The sequence below is a fragment of the Glycine soja genome, chromosome 5 (assembly GCF_004193775.1).
Source record: "Glycine soja cultivar W05 chromosome 5, ASM419377v2, whole genome shotgun sequence".
Lineage (NCBI taxonomy): Eukaryota > Viridiplantae > Streptophyta > Magnoliopsida > Fabales > Fabaceae > Glycine > Glycine soja.
In genome coordinates this window covers 33,014,546-33,041,544 of record NC_041006.1, presented here as the reverse complement: position 1 = coordinate 33,041,544, position 26,999 = coordinate 33,014,546, and the positions used below count along the sequence as shown (strand labels likewise).

Genomic DNA, 26,999 nt, shown 5'->3' with positions numbered 1-26,999 from the left:
TTAAAGTTGTGTTCAGATGTTTTATTTTAAAAAATTAATAATAAATTTCAATGCCAAAATTTTGACTCAATTACTTTAAATTATTTTAACTCAAAATTCAATCATATAAACATTACATAAATTACACAATTATTATTTCAATGTGATTTTAAAACTTAACATAAATCTAAACAAAAACAAATAATAAATTGAGATGAGACCATTGTCTTACCTGAGAAGATAACTTTCCAATAATAAAAAAAATGTTTTTAAAATAATTTATGACAAACCGAAAAAATTATTGGTTGAGTCGCGGACAATGTCGTTTTCTTTAAGACGTTTCGTGACACTGACAAAAATTGTGCAAACAGACTATCAACCACGAAGTCCCGAGGATAAAACAGTTCAGATCACTGTATAAGATTTTCACTGCACTGAGAGAACTTTTCTACAATTACACCCTCTTGTATAACTTGAAAAGTCACTCTAAAACCACCCGAAAATATGACTTGAAAAACCACTCTAACAGTCAATCGAAAAATATGACTTGAAAAGTCACTCTAATAGCCAACCGAAAATTTAGTGCGACAGAAAGAGGGAGAAGTTTGCCGAAAATGCATCGACTAAAATATGAGAGTGAGAAAGAAAAGTTGAGGAAATGCTTCTCAACTGGAACAAGAAAAAATGAAGAAATGGGCTCTCTATATATAGGGAGTGAAACAGTATTCAAGTGTTTACTCTGAGCAATATGGGACTTGAAGTTTTTTTTTTCTTTTCTTTTTCAAACTTTCACCCATTGTCTCATTTGTTCTAACAATCCCCCACTTGAAATTCGAAAAAAAAAATCGAGTATTTCATAAAATTGTGCATAAACAAAGGTGTCATACAACTTGAACCTTTGCATAGTGAGTAAGATTCAGATTTTACTAGAGTGACTCGAAGTCTTGAACTTTACCTCCGACATCAAACCACACACAACCTTTTCATAGGTGTATTCTATAAAGCCTGTGCGTTAAAGGCCAAGCACGTCTATCCCGGTATAGTGAACGTTCTAGAAAATTTTGCTCAAAATTTCATATGAAGCGGCCCCCACTTCCACATTCACATAGGTGAGTCTATCAAGAGTACTCCTATAGTCTAGGTACTCCACTCAATATAGAGTATATATCTCATTAAGAATTAAGAATTTTTTCATAACTCATCCTCTTGTTACTTTAGGAATCATGCTACTTTCACTTATAACAGCATGTTCATCTCATATCACTTCATAACTTGTTATTACCCATTGAACCTAGTTCTTGGGATCTCCAGTCATTTAGGTCAGGTTACCATCATGAATGATCATCACATTAAGGGCAATAGTCCCATTCTTTTAGAAGTGTTATGGACTTTCTCTCTAGCTAATCCTTTCGTCAAAGGATCTGCTAAATTATCATCAGTGCGTACGTGGTCCACTCTAACAGCTCCTGTTGAGAGTAATTCTCTAACAGTGTTGTGCTTATGACGTATCTGTCATTTCTTACCATTGTAATAACGGTTCTCAATTTTTGTAATAGCCGCGGTACTATTGCAATGGATCAACACAGCTAGTATCGGTCTTTCCCATAAAGGAATCTCTGCAAGTAAGCTTCTCAACCAACTTGCTTCCTCACTAGCAGTTGCTAGTGCTATCATCTCAGATTCCATAGTGGACTGAGCTACGATAGTCTGTTTCTTTGACTTCCAAGAAACAACTCCACCAGCTATGCTAAATATATAGTCGTTGGTTGCTTTGGAATCATCTAAAAGAGTGTTCCAATCTGCATCGTTGTATCCTTCAAGTACAACTGGAAACCTTTTATAATGTAATCCAAGGTTTATGGTTCTTTTAAGGTATCTCATTACCCTTTCAATAGCGTGCCAATGCTCCATACTAGGTCTACTGGTAAACCTGCATAATAATCCCACAACATAGGTTATGTCGGGTCTAGTACAATCAGTGGCATACCTAAGGCTGCCAATGATACTTGCGTACTCAATTTGTCGTATACCTTTACCAGTGTTCTTAAACAGTTTTACACTTGGATCATATGGTGTACTAGCAGGTTTACAGTCAAAGTAGTCATATTTCTTTAAGAGCTTCTCAATGTAGTGAGATTGATCCAGAGAAATTCTCTCTTTTGACCTGGTAATCTTAATACCAAGGATTACACTTGCTTCTCCGAGGTCTTTCATATCAAAGTTGTTACACAACAATGATTTCACATCGTTCACTACATGAATATTTGAACCAAATATGAGAAGGTCATCGACATATACACATATGATAGTACAAATATTATTTACAGATTTGTAGTAAATGCATTTGTCACTTTCATTCACCTTAAACCCATTCGAGACTATTAAGTTATCAAAATTTTCATGCCACTGCTTAGGTGCTTGTTTTAGACCATACAAAGATTTAGCTAACTTGCAGACTTTATCTTCTTGTTCATGAATCACAAACCTTTCAGGTTGCTCCATATAGATTTCCTCTTCCAATTCACCATTTAAAAAAGCAGTTTTAACATCCATTTGGTGTATCACTAGACTGTGAATAACAACAAGAGATATTAGCACCCGAATAGATGTTATTCTAGTGACTGGTGAAAAGGTGTCGAAGAAATCCACATTCTCTCTTTGCCTAAAACCCTTGGCTACAAGGTGACCCTTTTATTTATCCACAGTACCATCAGGTTTTAGTTTCTTTTTCAAGATCAATTTATAACCAATTGGTTTGCAACCAGGAGGCAAGTCTACTAAATGCCAGGTCTTGTTAGATTCTAAAGAATCCATCTCATCATTAATGACTTCTTGCCATAAGTCAGCATCTAAAGAAGATAAAGCTTCTTGGAGGTTTGATGGATCCTCCTCTAATGTATAGGCCATATAATCGGGCCTATAGTCTTTAACAATTCTTGCTCTCTTACCTCTTCAAGGCTCTATTTCTGATTCTGGTTGTGCAAAATTTTCACTACTAATAGCAGGAAGATAACTGGATGAAGTACCCCAACTATTCCTTAATTTAAAAGGAAATTTATTTTCATAAAAATCAGCATCATTTGACTCTATGATCACTTTTGCGTTTAGGTCATAAAACCTATACGCTTTGCTATTAATAGCATAACCAATGAACACACATTCATAGGCTCTACCTGCGAGTTTAACCCTCTTGGGGTTTGGAATCCTTACATAGGCCAGACATCCCCAAGTTCTCAAATAGGACAAATTTGGTTGTCTTTTCTTTAATATCTCATAGGGAGATGTCTTGCTTTTTGATTTGGGGATTCTATTTAGCACATAACAAACAGTTAATAAAATTTCGCCCCACCAAAAAGATGTTGCACTTGAACTCAACATAGTAGCTACAACTAATTCTGTAAAAGTTTTGTTATTTCTTTCAATTTTACCATTCATTTCAGATGAATATGGAGCAGTTGTCTCATGTATGATTCCATGCAAATTATAAAACTCATTAAACAAACTAGAATCATACTCTGTGCCTCTATCACTTCGAAGTTTCTTAATTTTCTTATTGAATTGATTTTCAATTTTTGTTACATATAACTTAAACATGTCAAGCGCTTCACTTTTATTTTTCATAAGATATACATATGTATAATAAGAGTAGTCATTAATAAAAGTGATAAAATATCGTTTTTCATTTCCTGTCAACGTTCCATCAAATTCACATATATCAGAATTCATTAAATCAAATGGCTCAGATTCTTTAACTACTGATTTATGTGATTTCTTAGTTATTTTAGATTGACTGCAAAAAACACATTTTTCAAAGTGATTTGAAGATAGCTTTGGAATAAAACCTAAGTTACTCATGTTAGATATGCAATGACTATTTATATGACAAAGTCTAGAATGCCAGATATTAAAATCACACAACAAGTAAGCAGAAGGAGAAACTTTATTAATATCAAGATTCAATTTGAACATGTCATCAGTGGCGTACCCTTTCCCTACAAATACCCCATTCTTGGTCAAAGTAAATAAATTCGTACCTATGGTCTGAGTAAACCCAACCTTGTTTAAAAGAAAACCAAAAATCAGATTCTTTCTCATCTCTGGAGTATGCATCACATCTTTGAGGATCAAAGTCTTTCCAGAGGTAAACTTCAGTTCAACATCTCTAGTTCCAGCAACAATAGTGGTGTGGGAATCACCCAACAACACTTTCTTATTTTCAACATTCGTGTATGTTTTAAACATAGCACGATCATAGCAGACATGGCGGGAGGCGCCAATGTCTACCCACCATCCATCTGATCCTCCAATCATATTGATCTCAGTTATCACAGCTATGTATGGCTCTTGAGTCATGCTAGCCTGGGGAGCACATGTCATTGAAGGATTTCTGTATTTACGTGCCATATGTCCTGGTTTGCCACAATTGTAGCAGAGGAATGGTTCACCAGGATTATTCTTGGCAGGTGGATGTTGTCTAGCATGTTGGACCCTTGGGGGGTTCTTGCTGCAGTTGGAGGTATTGTTCATATTACGGTTCTGATTCTTAAAGTTTTTGCCAGTAGGCTTCAGAACTGCACTTGTGTTCTTCCTTTTAGTGTTGTTGTGAGACACAACCAACACTTCATCTTTTTGATCTTGTCTGTGTGCCTCTTCCTCAATGCGCAGACGTGTGATCAGAGACTCCAAAGAGAATTCTTTGGTCTTGTGTCTGAGAAGGTTTTTGAAATCCTTTCAGTCAGGGGGCAGCTTGTCTATGATGATAGCAACCTGAAATTGCTCATCCAAAGCCATACCCTCTGATATGATATCATGAAAAAAAAATTTGTATCTCATGAGATTGAGACTCTACTGATTTATCATCAGTCATTTGATGCTTGAGGTAGCGGCTAACAACATACTTTTTAGTCCCAGCTTCCTCAGTATCATACTTCTTTTCCAGAGCCAGTCAAACTAATTTGGCAGACTTATATAGGCTATAATAATCATAGAGATCATCAGCTAACCCATTCAGAATGAAATTCTTGCATAGGTAATCATTTTCATTCCAGAGAGCTAATTCCATAGTCATTTTATCCTTCACTTCCTTCTCAGCATCTTCAGGTACCACTGGAATATCAGTGTTCAAAACATAGGCAACTTTCCTCATAGTTAAAGAAAACATCATCTTTTGTTGCCAACGTTTGAAATGATACCCTTCAAACCTAAAAGGTTTGTTGAGGTCATTGTTGTTCGAGTCAGTAATATCTATGGTAGCCATGGCAGAACCGAAATCCGTCTTAAAATTGTTGTTAAAATAATTTATGGCAAACCGAAAAAATTATTGACTGAGTCGCGAACAATGTCGTTTTCTTTAAGACGTTTCGTGGCACTGCCAAAAATTGAGCAAGCAGACTATCAACCACGAAATCCCCAGGATAAAACAGTCCAAATCACTGTATAAGATTTCCACTATACTGAGGGAACCTTTCTAGAATTACACCCTTTTGTATGACTTGAAAAGTCACTCTAAAGCCACCCGAAAATACGACTTGAAAAGTCACTCTAACAACCAACCGAAAAATATGACTTGAAAAGTCACTTTAATAGTCAACCAAAAATTTAGTGCGACAGAAAGAAAGAGGAAGAAGTTTGCCGAAAATGTATCGGCTGAAATATGGGAGGGAGAAAGAAAAGTTGAGAAAATACATATTCTCAACTGGGACAAGAAAAAATGAAGAAAGAGGCTCTATATATAAGGAGTGAAACACTATTCAAGTGTTTATTCTGAACGATGTGGGACTTGAAATTTTTTTTTTTTTTTTTCAAACTTTTACCCATTGTCTCATTTGTTTTAACAGGAAAAATATCCTTTTTATTTATCGAAGAATCCATTCGGAGAGAAAAAGACACATGAGACCTATGAGAATTTTTTTAAATGCATGATGAATACAACACATCAATTACAAAGTAGTTATAATATACTAATATTAGAAGTGATCTATTCATCTCGACATAGACAATACTATTAAATTAGAAGAAAAAAAGTTATAAATAACTAAATTTTCTGTGCCAATACTCAACATTATGTTTTATATATATATATATATATATATATATATATATATATATATATATATATATATTCAAAATTCAAACTTTAATCTAAAATAGCATCCAACATTTATTACTCTTCCAAAACTTACACAGACTTGGGTACTGAAGTGTTTCAAACACTTCATGTCTCTCCTTGTCATACCATATATCCTGACCATGGTTTTAAATATCGGTCCATAATCCGGCCGTGGCGTCAAGGTATTTTGACTCACCATAAACTCATCACGGATCGTAATTACAATTATATTAGCTGCATTTTTTCATAATTATTTGCAATGTAAAGATTTTTTTGGCTCACCATAAAGACAACCGCAACTTAAAACCGTGACCATGACATAAGATGCCACAATAGAAGCTGCACCAAATGGTCAATCCGGGACTCTGGCGAGTCTTCTGCATGTGTATGTGTGCATTGCATGCAGTATGCAACCCTGATGTTGTCCAATGTATATGCCCTAGTACTGAGACACTAATTGAGTATTGACATATTATATATAGAGATCCCAAGACCTGATTCAGATTAATTACTCTACATAGTGACATGGTACGTCACAGGTTTCAGTTTTAATATATTATGATTATGGTAAAAATATTTTGCACAAGAGAGCTGTCCAAGGTAATAAGGTATATTATGGAAAATATATATGCTTCACAAGAAAACTGTCACGTTTCCAATGGTTTTTGCATATAGTAAATTAGACTGCAGGTATAACATGTCACGCGCATGAGGAGCTGGATGTATTAAATAGCATTGATTCAGATTCAGTCCATATAATAGCAGAGCACGTGATAGAGTAAACCTGTTATACATATTTCTGGGATGGTTGTACGTATTATTTCCCTTCACTTTTGGGATTTCTTGAGCTTGATAAAGAAATCATTGTTTCTTCAATGAGGAAAAAAGGAAAATCAGAAATTAAATGGCATGACACTGGCACCCCCATCTTGGAGAAAAGTTGTGTAGATTGGTTAATTATAAAATCATATAATTATAATTTCAAAGTATTCTTTTTGTGGAGTATTAAAATTTGTCTATATAGCTACTTAACATAAAATAATGATATGTCGGTGTATACATTTTCATAACTTGTACAAATTAGTTTGAATGAGATTTTCACTCTGCCCTAACCTTAAAATCGGGCTTTTACTAAACTAAAGTAAAATGCTTAATTTGTATTATAGCACTTGCACAGTTCTACGGAATATAAATGAATTGAAGGTAATATTTAGTCCATGTTATTTTTTTTCTATTTTAACAAGTCACATAAACATAATTTTAAAAAAAATATATTATAAATAAAAGTGGCTTTTTTAATAAACAAAAATACAAAAAAAAGCTTATAAAAACTACTTAATTAAGAGTACTGGTGAGTTGAACTATATATAAAATCTGTTTCACAAGAAAATCGATTGTCATCCACACACACAAAAAATCAATATTCATGATGAAGAAATACCACTTGTGCGTGCACTTCATTGGCCCTAGCTAGCATATTGTGTACAAAATTTTGGTCCAAACAAAGGAAGAGCACAACTTTGTTTGACATGAGAAAGAGAAAGAACAAAGAACAAATGGCTTCTTTTGAAGAGAGCATCATAAAGAAAGAGATAAGAGGACGGGGGATACAGTGTACGAAAACTGAGAAATACTGGAAAAAAGCAATAATGAAAAAAGTAGAATAGAAAGGAGAGCAAAAACGACCAAGACATTGACTCACATGCACAGCACTGACAAATGAATTTGAGAAACAATCAAACCACAAAGCAAAATCAAGCTGCATGCATGTATCATGATGAGGATGTCTTTTGAATAATATGAATTAGTTAAAAATAATAGTAGTGGTTACCATATCATTTAGTAATTAATTAATTAATTATAAATAAATAAATACAAATATCATTGTTTTAGACAAATTTACAGAGATAAACTGCTAAGGTTATGGAACTATAAAGATTGAATGAACTGAAGACCATGAGAGAAAACAGCATCAAGAAGAGATAAGCCTGGACCTGGTAATAGGCAGATTCGTTGAGAAAAACTCTGGCCATATACAATTTTTAAAAGTTGAGTTGTTGCACTCAAAATCATTACATTTGGGTTGCCACTAACATGCATCTGCATTCAAAAAAATAATATAAAGCTGCAAAACTAAACCGAAATTTGTATTTTACTGTCCTAGGGGAAAGTACATTGAGGGACCGAAACTATGTATATTTGTTTATGCTAACTTAAGAGCTAACTTAAGAGTTAAGACACAGAAGTTACAAACACAAATACAGATTGTATAGTTTTTTCTTACGGTATTTTTTATTTTTTGTGAAATTATATTCCAGTATTTGACTTAAAAAACTGTTTTTTTTACTATGCAGTTTAGTGGTAGACAAAACTAACTTCAGACCGTGTACTGTTAGTGTTCTTTCTCTTTCTCAGTTTCTCTTATAAGTTTTCTCATTTTCTTATCTCACCCTTACTTTCATTAACCCAATTTTTAAAAAACTTAGATTGAATTTATAAAATATATATATGCGCATAATTTTAATTCTTATTCAGGGAGTGATATAGGCATAATTTTTCAAATAGTGAAAGAAATTATTTGAAAGTACTATCAACAACTTTCAGCATAGTTAGTTTCTTAATTAAGTGTGTTTACAGGTTCTTTGATTCATCGTCTGTTGCACATATGAAAAAGATTTTGTGTGAGAGCATCAGAATACTCATAGGGATATGGAATGCCACGGGAAGGCTTGGGAAGGTTGGCGCGACCAAGTGTGGGAACAAAACCGCAATGAAGGAAGGGTTGGGAAGGGGATGTGAGAAGGAAGAAGGGTTGGGAATGATGGATGAGTTTGGAAATTACTGCATAATTGATAAAATAAGTTAATAGTCAACGTTTAGTTTTTTTTATATTGATGCAAATAATGAATTTTAAAAAATAAGAAAATTTTGATAGTAAATTAAAAAAATAAGAAAACCGATTTAATAAAATAAAAAAATAAGAGAATTTTTTTACAATTAAGCCTTTATTTTATTTATATTTAAATTTGAGTATATAACTATTTAGAGAGAAAACTTTACTCTCAAATATTTCCTTTGTTATTTTTTAATTGTTGGATTCATGGAAAAAAATTTATTCATGTTTATCTCTTGTTTGTAAAATTCAAAATCACATTAATTATTATTTTTTATCAATTATATTTTACTTGTTTTTTATTTTTAATTAATTTACACATACATTTTATTGTAAAGTAAAAAATAAAATAAAATAAACTAAAAAACTCCGTAACAATTTTAGAATAAAAAAAATTATTATATTTATTGATTTCCACACAATAACATTAAAAAATAGATAAAAAGAAAGGAAACTAGTATAATATTATTGGATTTAGTGGAGAGAAAAAGGGCTAGCAGTATATTGCAGAAAGAAAGCAAAGAGTGAGTATTGGGGTACACCTGTCTCTGTCTGACCATAGTCACCAAAGGGCTAACCTTGAGGACACCTGTGACCTGAACACTACCCTTCAGTATAAGGGCATCTACTACCTTGTTAGCCTTAGCCCCTCACTTCTTCTCTCTCTCTCTCTCTGTTATGTTACTACCCTAACAATTTTAACAAATAAAGAACCAAATTTTCACTCTTTTCTGCACTGCCAGTGATGGGAGATGGGTGCGCGGTTGAGAGCACCACGGGGATTTCCAATTCCAATAACAACAACAATAAGAAGAAGAACAAGAAGAAGAAGAGCAGGGGTGGGAGCAAGAAGAAGATGACCCACGAGCAAGTTTTGGCCTTTAAGTTAGTGAGCGAGTGGGTTTTCTTGGATCACCCTTCTGCTTCGTCTTCGTCTTCTTCTTCTTGTGTTGTCGATGATTTTGGTGTTCAGAAGCCTCTGGGGAGAGGCGGGGAGAAGCTCCTCTTTGAATTGCATTCTCACTCCAAATTCAGTGATGGCTTCTTCTCCCCTTCTAAAGTTGTTGAGAGAGCCCACCTCAACGGCGTAAGTTTCAATGTTCTCTCTTCAATCATTTTGTTAAAGTTGGTGTTTTTTATGCTTAGCCTTATCGGAAAGTACTATCTTTTTCTAGCAGCTAGTTACCTTTCTATTCGCCAGAAACAAAACAAAATACTATCAGAATTTATTTACTCAGCAGAATAAGTGAGTTTGTTATTAACAGATGAGAAATAGGTTGTGCCCTCTTAATTTCATTGTCTTTTGTTTTAACTTCTCATTTTGGTATTATCCGCAAATCAAAGAATCAGAGTCAGACAATGGATCAGTGTTTATTTCTCTATTTGGGATTTTCTAGAAATATGTGCATTTTCAACCAAGATGTTTGCTAATATCCCTGTGACTATTTAATGAGAGATGGTATGGTTGATAGAAAGTCAACTGAAATTTAAGGTTAATTTCAATGTTTATTATTCAATAATTCTAAATTGCTGTTACCCATGATGGTACAAGAGGATTGCCTAAGGCATCAACTGCTGTGCATAGGGTTTCCTTTTTTAGTGATAGGCTCCTTTTTTAATTAATGTTATTTGCTCATAACAGGTGAAAGTTCTTGCTCTGACAGATCATGACACTATGTCAGGCATTCCTGAAGCTGTAGAATCAGCTCGTAAATATGGCATCAAGATAATCCCAGGTGTTGAAATTAGTACCATGTTTTCTCCAAGGTGATTTTTTAATTTTTAAATGTTACATACTTGATGCTTGTTAAATGAATTGACACTTGTATTACTGTGTTGCTTTTCTCTATTGAGAGATGGAAAGCAGGAAAATTTATAAACTATAATTGTCAAAATCAATTAATATTTAATATCCCTTCTCTACATGCAACTAATGTATGCAAATCCACTGGCAGAGGAGACTCTGAAGTAAAGGAACCAGTTCACATTTTAGCATATTACAGCAGTATTGGACCATCAAGGTTTGAGGAGCTGGATAAGTTTCTATCAAATATAAGGGATGGACGTTTTCTTCGTGCGCAGAACATTGTCTTAAAACTGAACAAGCTCAAATTGCCTCTTAAATGGGAGCACGTTTGCAGGATTGCTGGCAAGGGGGTTGCCCCTGGGAGGCTTCATGTCGCCCGTGCCATGGTTGAGGCAGGTTATGTAGAAAATCTCAGACAAGCCTTTGCTCGGTATCTTTTTGACGGTGGACCGGCTTATGCCACGTAATATTGCATTGCTTGCTCTTGTTGGTTGTAACTATTTTGTGTAGTTAGGGAAAATTGTTAAGGATGTGGCAATTGTGTTTCAGGGGAAGTGAGCCTCTGGCAGAGGAAGCAATAAAAATGATTTGTCATACTGGGGGTGTGGCTGTTCTGGCTCATCCATGGGCATTGAAAAATCCAATTCCCATTATTAGAGGGTTAAAAGAAGCTGGTCTTCATGGGATGGAGGTCTACAAAAGTGATGGAAGGCTGGCAGGTAAATGCTCAGTAGAAAAGTTTCTCACTTGTTTAATCATTAAAATGATGTTATTGAGCAGTTTAGGATTACGAGTCTCTTTGTGAAACCTAACCTTGTACCTTTGTCTGAAGTTGAATCATAATTTATTCTGATTTATTCCAAAACAGAGACCATGAATTGTTCTAATTTTATTGCATGGCTTTCCTCTGCCTCCTTCCACTTACCCTATTCAACTGTTTGATAACCTATTATAAAGTCGAGTCCACTGTGGAAGAGAAAAATCGCCTCAGCACTGTCAACTTGGGTATCAGCACATTAAGTTGTTTCTAATTGTAGATGTTGACTAGCAGCAGATAAACTGACGGTGGAGTAGTGCTAGTAACTCATGCTCTAACACACTTCTATCAATTAACTTTTTTTGGAAACTACAAAATCATGAATGAGAGTTCATTTGAATAAGGACTAGGACCCATATAAATTTGTGATTTCCAATAAAGTTCAGTCAATAATCAAAAGTGTCTTTAAAAGAGTATATTAGAGAAAGTGTGCTAGCATTTCCCACAGAAGGTTATCCATATCTAGTCATAAAATTAACGGTATGCACAATGAAAGCATCCATGTACTGTTGAATCTTACCAACTGCATTTTATCAGGTTACAATTGTGTGATGAGAAATTATATCATGAAGTATAAACAGAAACAAATTCTTATTAAATTCTTGTATGTTAATTTTTGCTTTTGATGTGCAGCATATAGTGACTTGGCTGATGCCTATGGGCTTTTAAAGATTGGAGGATCAGATTATCACGGGAGAGGAGGGCACAATGAATCTGAGCTGGGAAGTGTGAACCTTCCAGTACTAGTGTTGCATGACTTCCTTATGGTAGCTCGGCCTATCTGGTGCAATGCCATCAGGGAGATATTAGAGTGTTATGCTGAGGAGCCTTCTGATTCAAACCTAGCAACAATTACAAGGTTTGGGAGAACCCGGATTTTTAAGGGAGGCTCACCCTTGAGTTTTGGACAGGACTTGATTGATCATTGTTTACCCCTCTGGTTGTCTAGCCAGGAGATGGAAAATGCAGGGTTTGAAGCTATCAAGTTGAAGCTTTCCAATGTTTCAGATAGTCACGAAGGAATTCAGGTTCTCATAGAGACTAAATAGAAGTTGTGCATGCCACCTTTATCATTCCCAGTATTGTTGGCAGCCAAATCTTAATATTAAATTTGTTATTCAAGTTCAAATGTCTGTTGATTCTTTTGAAAATTTTCTATGATCATTGAGCAAACGTTTCTCATATTATTGTTTTATCTTCTACCGCTGATGTTATTTTCTTTTTTCTCTTTTTCTTAATGCAAATTTGTCAGAAAAGATTGTATCTACGAGAGTTGAAACAGGAGGGATTCCCTCTTCAATGCTTGATAATTTCGGATGCCATTCTTATTCTGAATAGTTTTTGTAATCTTCTAAAGAATTGGAGGGCCACAAGAGAAGTTACTTTGAATCAAATATGAAAGAAAAACTTAACGAGGTTTTAACGTTCAAAGTACTTTAAAATTGTACGAATAATTTGTGTAATCTTCTAAAGAATCTGAGGGCCACAAGAGAACTCTGAATCAATACTCTAAAAGAAAAACTAAATGAAGTTTCACCTTCAAAATTTACGGAGTTCTATCTTGAATTATACGCAAGTATTTTTTAGAAGGTAACATGTTTGTGTTTATACAGCTCCTCTTGGTAGTGGTAGAGAGAAATTTAGTGTGTTTGAATTGCCGGACAGAGGTTGGAGATGCATGTTCTTTGTTACTTCTGTGGTGGAGGTGTTTTGTACTTAGCTATCACTTTCACCGGCAAAGCAAACACGTTCTTAGTTTGTGCTAGCTAGAAGATTCGACAGATTGCATCTCCAATCAAATATTACAGTTCTTATAGTCTTCAAATCCCAATCAAATATAGTGGTGGAGGAATCTGCTCCATTTACCATTAAGCTACTCAAGCATCAAAATAAAGGAGCTTTGTAAGGGAATTGAAAAACGAGTGGGAAATTTTTTAAAGGTTCTAGTTGGGTTGCTGTGAAAAACATGATGTTTTCAATAATGATCTTGATTATGCTCAGATAAGGACACCTTGGTGTAATTGGATGACAATTAGTGGAACGAATATTATTACAAGTACTGGGTTGCAAATGTTGAAGAATAAAAAGAGTTTTTTAGTCCCACATCGAAGACAAAACAAGTTGTTAAACATGAAACTTTCCTATATAATGCTGAGCTGGAAGCAAACGATTAATCTGTTCTCTTGGGCAATGACGCAGCTAGGGAGATTGGCCAGGCATTTGAGAGTTTGCTGGTTGAAATCTATTTCCTTTGGGGTAAAGTCCTTAGTTTAAGTTTTAATTATTTTCTTAATCTACTCAACAGCCACATTTTATTGTTTTTATTAAAATTTTGGTGTTAATGCAATAAATTATTGTAATTGTTGTTTGAATCTCTTTTTTGTTTTGATATTATTGTTTGAATCTACTCATTCTTTTAGTTTGGTTTAGATTCAAATAAAAAGAGGTGACAAACTGGATCTAATTATTTTGATTAAATTGCTTTTTTTAAAAAGCATTTTTCTCTTAAACCAGATTAAATCAATCTCATAGACAACCCTAATTTCAAGGATGTTAACAAAGTTTGTAGAGCATGACAGAAGCTTTAATTATCTATGTTAAAAACTTAAACTATAATCAATGTTTGGATAAAAAGCGTTAAGTTTCCTTAAACTTCCCTTTTTTACAAATAGACATCCTGAATTTTAACTTTGTCTCAATTAATCTTTAACTTAACTTTTGCAAATAAACACCATGAATTTTAAATTTATTATGATTGATATTTAAGCTTTAACTTTTTGTGAATACACACCTTAAACTTTAATTGCATTTCAATTGATCTTTAAAACTTATCTTTTTACTAATATTTATTATTTCAAGTTATTTATCTTAAAATGTTAATCATTCATTTTTTTTTGTTACAACTCATTTTTTCTATATTTAAATATAACCAAGAAAATAAATTTAGAAGATATATGAAAAAAGGAAAATAATAACATTAATAAAAAAATGTTTTTATTTGATTTTTTAATTCTAAATTTTATTATGTTTTAATGTTTGAAAAAGTGATTTATAAAAAAATTTAACAGTTGAAATTAAATAAATTAATAAAAATTGGATTTTTTTTGTTAGTAACTTAACTCCCATTTATTATAAGATATTGTTAATGAAAGGAGTCAATTTTAACAATTAATTGAACTGAAATTAGGTCCCTATTTGCAAAAAAAAGGTAAAATTTAATTGAAACGAAATTAAAGTGCATGGTGTCTATTTACAAATGAGATAAAGTTAGGGATCAATTGAGACAAAATTAAATATTAAGATGTTTATTTGTAAAAAAGGATAAAGTTTAAGGTACGTAAATATTTTTTCCTTAATATTTAGCTATATTTTTGTTTAGTTTAAAATTTTACTGTTGTGTTCCTTCAAAAAAAAAAAAACTGTTGTATAATTGATTATCAATTTAAAATCAACATTGCTACTTAACATGGATAATGCGAAATCTTTTTGTATAAAATTTTTGCCATTTCTCATTAATGTATAGATTTAATTACATATTTAATCCCTTTAGTTTGACCAGTGTAAAATTTTGGCCTCCCAAAATTTTGTTAAACTAATTAATTTCTTCTATTTTTAAAATTAAGTAAAGTTGACCCTATCACCTATTTCCTTCTACCTAAAGCGCTCAAGTTATTATTTCTATTCAAGTATTTAGGAATTTACAATGAATTTACGGTATGGTATAATTTTAATAAAGTTTGATTAAAAACAATTATAGCATATAAAATTAAGATTTAAAGGAAAATTGAGTTTTCTTTTTATTTCAAGTAAAATATGATGTTTTAATTGGTGAATTTAGAACTCGATATTTTAAACGATTTATTCAATTTAATTTGTAAATATTTTTAAATAATAAATTAGAATGCGTTTTAACTGTTTAAGATATAAAAAAATATATATGGATGGGATTTGTCTAATTTTTTTATAAAAAAAAAATAGAAGAACTTAAATCAGCACAATACAAAATTAACGTAACAAAATATGCATAATCCAAAACTAAATGGACCATAAGCACAGTGGGTTAAACGAAAAATACTGAAACATTTCTCATCATATCAAACAAAATTGTTGCCCTTGAATTGTGAACATTAACTAAGCATATAGGAAACGTGACAAAATATTTAAATCCTAACTTAGCAGCTTCAAATTCTTCAAGTTCAATGAAAACATTGGCTAGATTACAGCACGGGGAACAGCAACACAAGAACTGTATGTTATGCATAATCAACCATGTCATGTATTATGCAGCAAAAATATCTAAAAAGTTCCCAACAACTCTTTGCATTCCTCATCTTCATCCATATATTAAAAACCCACCAAAGTAGCAACTTAATAGAAATTGCTACACATTAAAGGAAAAATCATGATCCAAAAAATACACTTCATGCATCAACCGAACCTACGGCTCTGCTTACCCTTGGCATTATGTGCATATGCTACCACATTATAAACGATACTCAATGCACCAGCCAACCAAATACGTCAAATCAATTAGGATATTAGAGCACTCATGCAGAATTTGACCACATCATGTAAATTTTCCAAGCTCCATCTTCCTCTTGATTGTTCTCTGACCATAATATATCGATGAATCTATTATTCCCGCAACAGTAAATACACCTACACAAAAAGATTGAAATTCAATTTTAATTAGCAGCGTGAGCCAAAAACTTAGAGCTTAATTTTGATAGGCTGTGCAGTGTAAAGTTTTTTATACTGTCAATTAATTAGAGATCACTTTAGATATAACTTTTAAAGTTAACTATTACTAAAGAACGTAATTTTCAATTATATGGCAATCTATGATTGAATAATAGTGTAAAAAACATTTATAATGCCATATATTCCCGTTAAATTCTTTCATTTAACTCTATTCATGTAATCATTTGATAAGAAATTAATTTATCACCCTTATCTTTTCTAGGCCTGGAGTGGATAGAGAGAACAAGGAATTACCTCCAATAATTGCACAAATATTGGTCAGGAAATGTAAAAATGGAATATGTTCCTCTTTAAAGTTGACCTGCAGCATAAAACATATCAATTTATTTAAGAGATCCAATCATAAAAATGCACGACAATATGCATCAACAGGTTCTTATATATATATATCCTCCACGTAATAAAAAGATAATAGATACATGTTGCTACTGAATCAGGATCAGGATGCACTATATTTTGGGGAAAATTTCAAATGGAAGAATATTGAAATACCAACATCAATCATAGGGACCACAGCTGTAACATGCAAAAGCATTATTTCAATTTTCTCTATTTTTGTGCTTAGCAGCTGCCTCAATAACATGATTGAGATCATTGTCATAAGTTGCCACTGTTAATGGTGCCATATGGTTACCAAACATTTATAGTCACGTGACAGAAGTCTCCATACTTTGAGGGTAGGAACTCATTTGAATTTCTTGCCACATAGCACATTTGAGTCAATAACTCCACCTCATCCAGAATTTTAGGATTAGTCGCAGCCTGCTCTCCAAATCACTAGCTAAATACAAAATTTTGCATTTTCTTACTATTTGATTACACTTACACCCTTGGGGTATTTTCAAGTTGTTTTACATAATGAGAAGATTTTGGAAAAATTATCTTTGATTTCTAGAAGCCAGAACTTTCAAATTTTGAATTTATACTAATGTAGTTTTCAGAGATCAAGTATTACTCCAAAGTTAAACTGGCTTAAGTTTTGATGTTCAAGTATTGATTTGGAATTTGATTACGTTAAATCTCAGGATTTACTTTGTTCATCAATGGAGATGGTCAAGGCCTAATACTTCAAAACTCCTTGGTGACAATAATACTTGCGGAAATAAATAAATTTCAAGGTGGGTGAAGGGGATTAATATATCATATTACTGGCTGCATATAATCGTGTCCTTGATTGACTTTTCATTTCATGTCCTTTTGAATCTATAATAACAATTTTTAAATAGAGAAGAGCATCAGAAGTGCAAAACAGGCCCCAATAAATTCACAGGATGGATGAGAGCATCTGAAATGCAAGAGTTCACGAGTGGAAAAATGAAATAGGGATGCAGAAAATTAACCATTCATCTACAGTGTGCATAAAATTCAGCACTCAACCCCAATTCCCCAAATGTGCCCCATTCACTATATGAGGAAATGTTTAAAATATCTTAATAGGAAAGACTAAGACTATTATGCATGCCGGGCTGTATCAAACTAAAGTGGGAAAACACAAATGTTGAGTGCAGTCAACGGAAGAAGAAGAAACATCAACATTTTATACAATTTGCTAGTAAAATTAGGCAATTTTACCTTGATTGGAGATATGTCATAAAAGAAGAAAACTCCAGGAACTGCAACACCCAGCTCTGAACTCTTGAAATGCTCAGTCACAGAATACTGTGCAATAACATTTATTATGCTACATAAGCACTATCAAATGAAACATGACACGACAGTATGTTCATGATATCAACCATACCTGATTTGAATGGATAACACGGCCTCTAATGTCTGTGTATATTGTAGGGACCACCTGCAATGTGTACACAGAGGCCCAAACAAGTGTCAACTCGGTGCATAATTGCATGCACAATATTCAAATAGTTAGAAGAAAGCTAAAAACAACATTGGATGCAATATGTTGAAGCAAATATTCAAGATGTTTTTGCTGGTTCTCTCAGCTTTGGCAGGACAAACACTAGAATATACTAGAGTTTGTAGAAATGAATGCAGTATACTGTATACTAACCATATGAAAAAATAAAAGAGAAGGAAAAAAAAAACAAATGCAATATCATGTTATAAGCAGTGCACCTACAAGGGAGAAAAGGGTAATAACATAATAGAAATCCATAATAGCATTAAAACATCAAAATTGAATGCAGTATATTCAACCCACCCACACCCCCTTTTTCCCCCAAAAAAAAGTAAAGAAAAGAAATGAATGCAATATCATCATGAAAACTTGATATGTTAATGTTTCCATAAAAGTAATAGTACAGCCAAAATAGTGAGATAAAAATTAAATAAATTAGTTGGATTTAACATCAATTAGTTAAAAAACTTGACACGCAAACAAAATCTCTAATTAGGAATATGTCCCTGATAGTACCAACTACCAACCTTTATGAAATACTGGTACATGCCATGAGCAGGTCCTTGCACCCACTTTACCCTGCAAAGTATTGGAAGGAGAAGAAAATGAGGAGACTTCAAATGGTTGAGGGTGGAAAAATTTAGTCACAGCATTTTTTAAAGGCTATTTTTAGAAAACCAATAATGTATTTTGCACACACTGTATTTTGCATTTACTATACAAACCTACTCTATTGAAAACCAATATAAAACTTGGAGATTAGAACTTCAAATTGTTGCTAAGCATAACTGGAAGCTAATGGATGTTGGCACTAAAAAATCTTTCTTACCCTTGTTTCAGCCCTATATGTTGAGAGAATGTGAAGAACACATTCATTTGCAGTAGCTGAGTTAAAGGTTCATCTTGGCATCCAGACATTTGCATGCTTCCTTGTTCTCAACAAATAGGATTGAATAAGGGTAACAAATGGGAATTGATCGTACTTTATCTAATGAAGTTACGCCTTATTCATCAAATCTGTTACAATCTGTTTGGTTATGATTTTTGAAGGTCTCAAATGGCTATTTGGGAGAATGAGAAAACATTTGCTTTTCATTTTAGTGCTTTGCAACAGAAGGAAACATGCTTTGTGGTGAAAATAATTTAAACCTTGTTATAGTCTTTTTACTTATATAATAGAAATTTGATTAAGTTTTACTTTTATGATAGAGGGTGAAGTAAATTACTTTAGAATTTCAATCAATGGCATTAGATTCAAATTTAAAAATCCCAGTATGTGAAAACACCTATGCCACATGCCATCCTTGTCACCAGAAAATAAAGGCATCTGCTGGAGAAGAAAATTACCCGTCAAGAGGATTTACCAATCCAGGGAAATGGTGACCAAAACTTAATTTGTTGATCCGATGGCTAATCTGCATCATACACCATATTTTTTTAAATCAACATGAGGATATGAGATTACAAGCAAAAGGAAAGCATCAGAAATTTATCAAAGTTTTCAGAATATATACACAATTCAGGCAATGAATAATAAAAAATCAGTTCAGTCTTACATTATAATGATTATCCTGTAGAGCAAGCAGATCAGCCAGAAATATAGCAGACTGAAGAAAGCTTTTCCCAGTTGCAAAATGAAAATTTCCTGCTACTTTATTAACTTCAAGAGATCCTTGAAGATTGCATCCTTCACCTTCTTCATCCTTTACCCTTTGCACATAACCCTCTCTTTGACACTGAAAGAAAAACCAAAGCGTCAGAATGCAATATTTCTCTGACAAAATTCCCACTACAAATTCAAACATCAGGGCAAAGTACACAAGTCCAATATAATTAACACACATGTCAGATTTCATTCAGCCAAAAACTCAAAGGTACGGTGGAGCCTTTTCAATTCTAATTGTGTTGTTAGCCTCCTCATTGCATTCTTAAGCTCTTATAAATCATAATAAATATGCTTCAGCAACAAAATAAATAAAATGTGTACAGCTACGGCCTCATAAGTGTGGCATTTGAATCCACAGAAAATTCCAGTGTTTATTGTGTAATACAAAGAGTATGAAGCCAACCTGATCAATCAAATCCATATTTGTCATTGCCCAGCCCTTTTTCCTATATGCTTCACGCACTTCTTCACAAGAATTACAACAGTGTTCATCTGACTGCATGAGAACAAGCGATAGAGAAAGCATAGACATATAAGAAATAAAGAAACGATTGGAGTATAAGTTGCACTGACATGAAAGTGTACAAATACACAGTAAAATATACAATTTAGCAGCATATTGGACTACTCATATGAAAGCAGTAATGATAATAATTAAATTTAACTTCAGCATAATAATAGCTACTCATAAACTTCAGTCAACCATAGATTCTGTGATCATTCAAGAACAAATGCTGCTGTGTTAGTCAAGCCACAAAAATTTTATCCAGCATCCCAACCATGTATCTCCATGTACATTTGCACCAGCCTAACTTTGTCTATAATATACATTGAACAAATCAGTGTTATTAGGATTTATCATTGTTATTAACATTGTTACTGAAATGTAACAGTGAAGATAATTTTGGTGTTTAAGAATAAGCACACAGAAATAGAGTATCTTTCTATTTTTTCAACTTAACAAACATGAGAACATTGATGTGATTAGACATGAGGCATAGAACAGAAATTGAATACACCAAGGCAAAACTGTCACCAATGGGAAAACTACAGAAAACTCATAATATAAAGACGAAGATCGCAGAACATGTTTTCCAAGCAATTTTCACAAGAAAAGCCAGACAGTGTTTCAATAGCAATATCCTTTCACCAAGTCTCCAGTATCCATCCTTTGTCTTTGGTTCATAATTAACCCCCACAAATGTGTAGTTGTTTTACATCCAATGTAGTTAAAGGTGGCAAAAAGTGTGCCTTAATGGCACTTTTCCATCAGAGCAGAGGCAATCCAGGTGAGCATCTTACTTATAAAGCTCAATCCATAAGAGTCCTTAGGTTTTTGTATAAAGAACAGTGGCATACAGGTCAATCACCTCTTTAAAAAACGAAGTGCATAAAACAACACATGAAAGGAGGCAAACACCACTCACCTCCATATCATATCTTTTTATTTGATAATGTTGCCCCACTGAAAAGATATTATATTTGTTGTCTTCACTTGTTGAAGTCAGATCAGAATGAAAATATAAAAATCTTCTCATTTAATACTATTCTCTTAAGTTCTTCTTTATTCTGCTTTTGATGCTCTCTTTTTTTCATTCATTTGCAGAGTGAACTAACAAGCAATATGTTTTCTTTTCCAAGTACAAAACACACATGCACTGAGTTATGTTTCACGTCCATAATAGAGTAAAACACTATTTTTTTTAAGCAAGACAGTTAAATCTTTATGGTTGTTTACGTCTTTCTTTAATGAGGCCTGGTCCTTATGGCACAAGGCATTAAAAACTTAGAGCCTTAAGGACACTCTTCACCTTTGATTACCATGTTTAGATCCCAAAAGTTGTTCTCATAGTTAAATCTCACCAAATTCTGTCACCACAACCCTTGATACCTAATTTCTCCTTTTTCTTTAAAGCCTTAAATCCTTCAGAACAATTTTTTTAAAAAAAGATATATTCTATAAAACATCAAAGCCTTAAAGTCTTGTCAGTCCACATTGACACCCAATACATGTTATGGTAGTTATAAAATCATAAGAAAACTGGATCAAATTTAAGTGTAGTAAATGGTCAAAGGTACCTCTTCTGCACCAAAACATGAACCACAATACTTTTCATCATGTCCAAGTCTGCCACCATGTTTCTGTAAGGGTCTCTCAATCTGCATTAAGAAAGATATACAGGAAATGAAAAAGTAAATTCATTATTATTGACCTTTGTCTTCCAAATATGACAAAATATAAAAAATTAGTAGAAACATGATGAAGAATAGAAAAATGAATTTCAACTCCTTTAAAGAAACAAGGGGTATGAGATAACTAGCACCATTATAACTAAAGTTTACCCATCAGATTGATAGGTATCGACAACAGTTGCCTTCAAATTATGGCAATCGTTATTGGTAATGAAGGGACCAAGATCCAAAAAACAAATTCTCATCAAGGCAAACGCATCAGGGGATCAAATGCCCTATGCAGTCTTTGCAAATGTAGACACCTCAATATTGTGTATAATCTTTTAAGTACCACAGATCAAATAAAAGAACTAAAACTAGACTAGAGAACCTTCTACTTCCTTTAACCATCAAGAAGCAAGAACAACATTATTGACTTGGGAGAACAAATATGATGCTGGAAAAGCAATCTACAAGAGAAAAAAAATAATCAGAGAGATTCAGCAATACAATGCCAAACCCAAGCAATAAGAGTCTCTTTTCAAACAGTTTGAGCAGTGAATAACCAGTTACGACCATCTAGCCTAAAGGTTCTTTTTGCGAGTAGAAGCCCAAGATCTTCACAGAAAAGTCTGTAAGAGCTTCATTGTTATGCAACAATAATCTATCATCCCTATTTTCATTCCTGTCTTAAGTAATAAAGCTTATAGTTATGCTAAAATTCTTTCACATTAAATATCTGAACATAACAAAGCTGATAGCTAACACGAAGTATCTAACTGGCCAAAACCTCCATTCTAATATCTTCTATTTCATGTTTCACCAACTACTAGTCATCCTTATAGATATAAGAAACCCAAACATAAGACCTTTCATTTCCAAGCAGCTTAGTGCAATATTTACGCATAGCTAGCATGGTTCTCTAATACTACAAAAGTATGAATGTGTTTCAGGGTAGCATTTCTATTAACAATAGTTCCTCTTAATTTGTATTAAAATACAGCATCAACAAAATTTTCAATAAGGTAGCCTTATCTAACTGCATGGGGCCTGCTACATGTATGACGCCTTTTGGATCGACCAAGAACCAAATTTTCAATAAAACCATTTAGAATACGGTATTTTTTTATGGTTTCTTCTAATTTCTAAAGTTTTCTTCAGTCTTCTTTTGCACCTTTTAGCTGGACTATCTTCCATCTGATTAACTTTTCTCACATTACCAAACTACAACCACCTTCAGTGAGTTTTAGTCATCTCCTCAATAGGTGCTACCCCAACCTTCTCCCCCAATACATTTGTTCCTCCTTTCTTGTATATCCACTCATTTACCTCAACATTCTGATCTGATCTACACTTTTCTTTAAAGCTCCCACTAATACTTTACTACCTAATATTCACTACTACTATAGTGAATTATAAATTTGTACATTTGAAGAACAACTCAGCAAGAAGCTGCACTTTCTGAACATAGATATTGAGTTGAAAACACACAAGACGTATGACGCAACCTTTAAAAGTATCATAAATATTCTAAAGGCAATTTAACAACAAAATAGATAAAACTCTACAGTAATCACAAAACAAGCCACCATTATGCAGTAAAAAAGCGCCTGAGAATTTCAGCTAACCTTTGGTGCACCAATTCCATCCTTCCTCTCTTCTATCACATTACCATTAGCATCAATTCTTTTCTTCACTATATTATGTCGCTGCAAATAAAAAACAGTGTAGTGTAAACAATAATTAATAATTAACAAGAATGCTATGAACATGAGACTTTGGGAATGATAGATAATAAGACAGAATGCAATGAATAAAGAAGTATAAATATGCAGTTAGAACTACAGGAACTGATAATTAATTGATAAAAAGCTAATTTAAGAAGAACATACTATGTCAAGATGCTGCTCGCCACTAATATCCATTGCATCTAAGCTGAGTATTGAACATCGAACAGCAGGAAAAGTGACATCAAACTGTATTTTCAAGGGGGGAAAAAGAATCAAAATTTTACTCTGAAAAAGTAGAGTCTATATTAAGACTAACACTGGCAAACCTACAGGATATATGAAGGTACAAAGCCAATCAAACCCTTGCATAATCATTTGAATTTTTTTTTAGAAAAAATGGAATAATGGTTTTTATACAAATTTATATCAACAACATATAACCAAACTAATAAATTAAATAACAAAATAATATTGTACAATCCATGAATCGTAACATGGTCCATAGATTGGACTTGGAATATGAAGAGCTAAATAAAACTATATAAGTTACACTGTAAATATAACAATAATTACATTGATGTGCAAGGTATCTCCCCTTGAAGTATCCACCAAAAGCTTACTCTCCGTAACTGTGTAGAGGTATAAACCTACAATCAAAGGTAACAGATAATATTATTGAAGTTTAATGGGAAAGGCAAGGTAATAATTCAGACAAAAGACAGCCTCAGCTAAGTGCTCACTATGTTTTATTGAATATAACTCCCACGTTTTTTTTTAAAAGATTGGTATATGCCTTTTATTCCTAAAACTAGCAGAACTTAAATCTCCACAACCAGAGCAATGACCGCATCATATGATTATTGCAGAAAAATAAGCTTTAGGGGATACAAGTGTAGCAATAGAATTAGACTTTCACTAATTGAGTATGATCCTAAGTGGATAAATTTGTCCATAAGCACTTATAGGAGAAGAAAAATAAGAATGTCAAACGAATTGAGCTCCTCGCATAATCGAAAATCAACTTATGCACTTAGCTTTTATAGAAGCTCTTTTCATTTAACTTCTCCAAAAGCTAAGGTGCATAAGTTCATTTTAGCTTATGGATAAGCTAAATGCATTTTACCTTCTGATTTTCTTCTCCTATAAGGGATTATGGAGAAGTTTGTCCAAACAGAGTCTACTCAAGTCATATTATCAGAAAAAAATTGTAAGATGAATCAATGCACCCAACAGAACGCCCAAACAAACCCATCTTAATGAAAATCCCTAATCAATTTTTTTCCCATCAATTACATGATTGAAACAATGGATCTAAGCCCTTATTGCCTTGGAACTCTCAAGTCTCAACCATCAACTTATTGTAAACATGATAATGCCTAGAAGAGAAAGAGGGTTAAAAAAGCTCTCGCTCCACCCAAAAAATAAATCTTTCATTTCCTAAGTTCCCTCACCTCTCAATAAAAATACATTTCAAATTCAGCTCAATGCAACAAATTTGCCAAGCACAGGATACATAAATTGGCACAATCTTCTCAACACCCCAAAAATAAAAATCCAAAAAATTCAAATCCCCCCTTTTAAATTTCCCACCTTTCCCAACCAAGCAACAAAAAAAAAATTCGAAGTTCCAACAATCCAACATATATATAAAAAAAAAATTAAAAAAAGGAAAAGAAGAAGACGGGGGCCATACTTAGCTCGGAAAAGAAGAGAAAGAGCATGACGGCGGCGGAAACGACGGTGACAACGCCGCCGGCGAGCGTGCGGTTGTAAAAATCTTCATTGACTTTTGGGTAAGCGTCCAAATTGCGGAGCTTGTTGAAGACTTTATCCATCACGGGCGGTCGCCGAAGCCTTTGGGAGAATATGAAGCGGTGAACGGCGTTCCGTCGTCGACGGTGGCCGGAGAATGGCGCGTGGGGGAAGGAATGGGTTGGTTGAAGAATGAAGAAAGACCCAAACAAACACGGGATCATATGAATGACCCCTTCTTCAAGGTCAAATCAGTCCAACATGCCGTCTAGCCCCTTTTTCCTTCTTTTTTTTTTTCTAAAATATTTTCGAGTGATTGGTTATTTTCAACATTTTAATTTTGGAAATGGATTTTCGAAGTTAAATTTAACGGATATGGCTTATCTCAAAGAGGATATAAAAAAACTTTTTGAAATTGATGATTATGTTCAATAACTGTAAATAGCATATTAACTGGTTTTTTTCTGGTTTCTTGAAATATGTTGTTTGCTTGATTGGTGAAAAACGAATCTTTAGAAATTGGTTGGTGTTAAAGGTGGAAATTTCTCCAAAGTATACACAAATATTGTGATTATATATATTTTGAATTAATTATTGTAAAATTCAATGAAGATATTATATGATAATTTATTAGTCGATCTAATTTAATTGAAACCCAAAAAAATATTCTAAAAATAAAAAATAAAATAATAAGGATCTATAACAAATTTTCACTTTCCCATGCCCATGAGTGTGTTCTGTGTATTCAAATTCCTGGACGCTATTTTCTAATCAAAAGTTATATTTTCATCCAATGTTTTTATTCTTTTATTTCACACCGGAGGAATCGACCAAAACACGAATCCATCATTCACACATTTTCGTAGGCTTGTTTTTTGGAACCAATTATTATGGTTAAAAATTATTTTACAAACCAACAAATATCAATTAATGTGCGCATATTTGTAACTTAATTAGTGATGTAAAAAAAATGTAAATAAGTAAATACATTACAACATCCAACACCTAAATAAACCTAGTAAATCAGTAGTATGTTGCAGCAAATTCAATTTTCAATCTTTTCTTTATTCTAGATAAGATCCTACCTTTCCAATCAATATATCTGACTTTGCCAACCTTCCACAATATTTACTTAAGAAAGTGTTTCAATTTTGATAGAATTTTTTCAATTACATTCACTAAATTCTTACATTATATGTGATACAACTAAAATGTATTATTTTGTAAATTTAATGGAGCAAAATAAAATCTTTTAAAAATTTAAAATAATAAAATAAAATCATTTAAAATAATATCATTTTAATTAATATGTCACATCATTATTATAATTTGCATTAAAAAATATATCATATTTTTTATTAACATATTAAACATTTTAGCCAAAATAGATCAACACGAAATCCTTGGAAAGTATAAATAAATTAAAATAAAAATTTTAAAATTTAATAGATCAAC

The 26,999-nt window shown here is 32.9% G+C and overlaps 2 protein-coding genes across 2 annotated transcripts; one reads left to right on the top strand and one right to left on the bottom strand.

Annotated features, from left to right (window-relative positions):
- The first annotated feature begins 9,515 nt into the window (after window positions 1–9,515).
- LOC114412575 (3',5'-nucleoside bisphosphate phosphatase-like) lies at window positions 9,516–12,873 on the top strand. Its single transcript, XM_028376517.1, has 5 exons — window positions 9,516–10,068; window positions 10,624–10,748; window positions 10,937–11,251; window positions 11,338–11,507; window positions 12,239–12,873. Exons 1-5 carry the CDS (start codon window positions 9,727–9,729, stop codon window positions 12,652–12,654), a joined length of 1,368 nt encoding a protein of 455 aa, XP_028232318.1. The 5' UTR covers window positions 9,516–9,726; the 3' UTR covers window positions 12,655–12,873.
- A 2,824-nt stretch (window positions 12,874–15,697) lies between these two features.
- On the bottom strand, window positions 15,698–25,816 carry LOC114412574 (endoplasmic reticulum-Golgi intermediate compartment protein 3-like). The gene is made up of 13 exons (XM_028376516.1): window positions 25,486–25,816; window positions 24,366–24,439; window positions 23,955–24,038; window positions 23,691–23,771; window positions 21,970–22,050; window positions 20,294–20,386; window positions 19,781–19,960; window positions 19,572–19,639; window positions 18,752–18,803; window positions 18,108–18,161; window positions 17,939–18,025; window positions 16,601–16,667; window positions 15,698–16,264 (listed from the first exon to the last, which is right to left on the bottom strand). The coding sequence occupies exons 1-13, from the start codon at window positions 25,766–25,768 to the stop codon at window positions 16,173–16,175; spliced, it is 1,296 nt and encodes a 431-aa protein (XP_028232317.1). The 5' UTR covers window positions 25,769–25,816; the 3' UTR covers window positions 15,698–16,172.
- Window positions 25,817–26,999: the final 1,183 nt, after the last annotated feature.

Coding starts and splice junctions, on each gene's coding strand:
- LOC114412575 (XM_028376517.1), top strand. CDS start 9,727: ATGGGAGATGGGTGCGCGGTTGAGAGCACCACGGGGATTTCCAATTCC. Junction 10,749..10,936: donor AGTACCATGTTTTCTCCAAG/GTGATTTTTTAA, acceptor ATCCACTGGCAG/AGGAGACTCTGAAGTAAAGG. Junction 11,252..11,337: donor GGTGGACCGGCTTATGCCAC/GTAATATTGCAT, acceptor ATTGTGTTTCAG/GGGAAGTGAGCCTCTGGCAG.
- LOC114412574 (XM_028376516.1), bottom strand. CDS start 25,768: ATGATCCCGTGTTTGTTTGGGTCTTTCTTCATTCTTCAACCAACCCAT. Junction 24,440..25,485: donor TCTCTTCTTTTCCGAGCTAA/GTATGGCCCCCG, acceptor CTTTGATTGTAG/GTTTATACCTCTACACAGTT. Junction 24,039..24,365: donor GAGATACCTTGCACATCAAT/GTAATTATTGTT, acceptor TTGAAAATACAG/TTTGATGTCACTTTTCCTGC.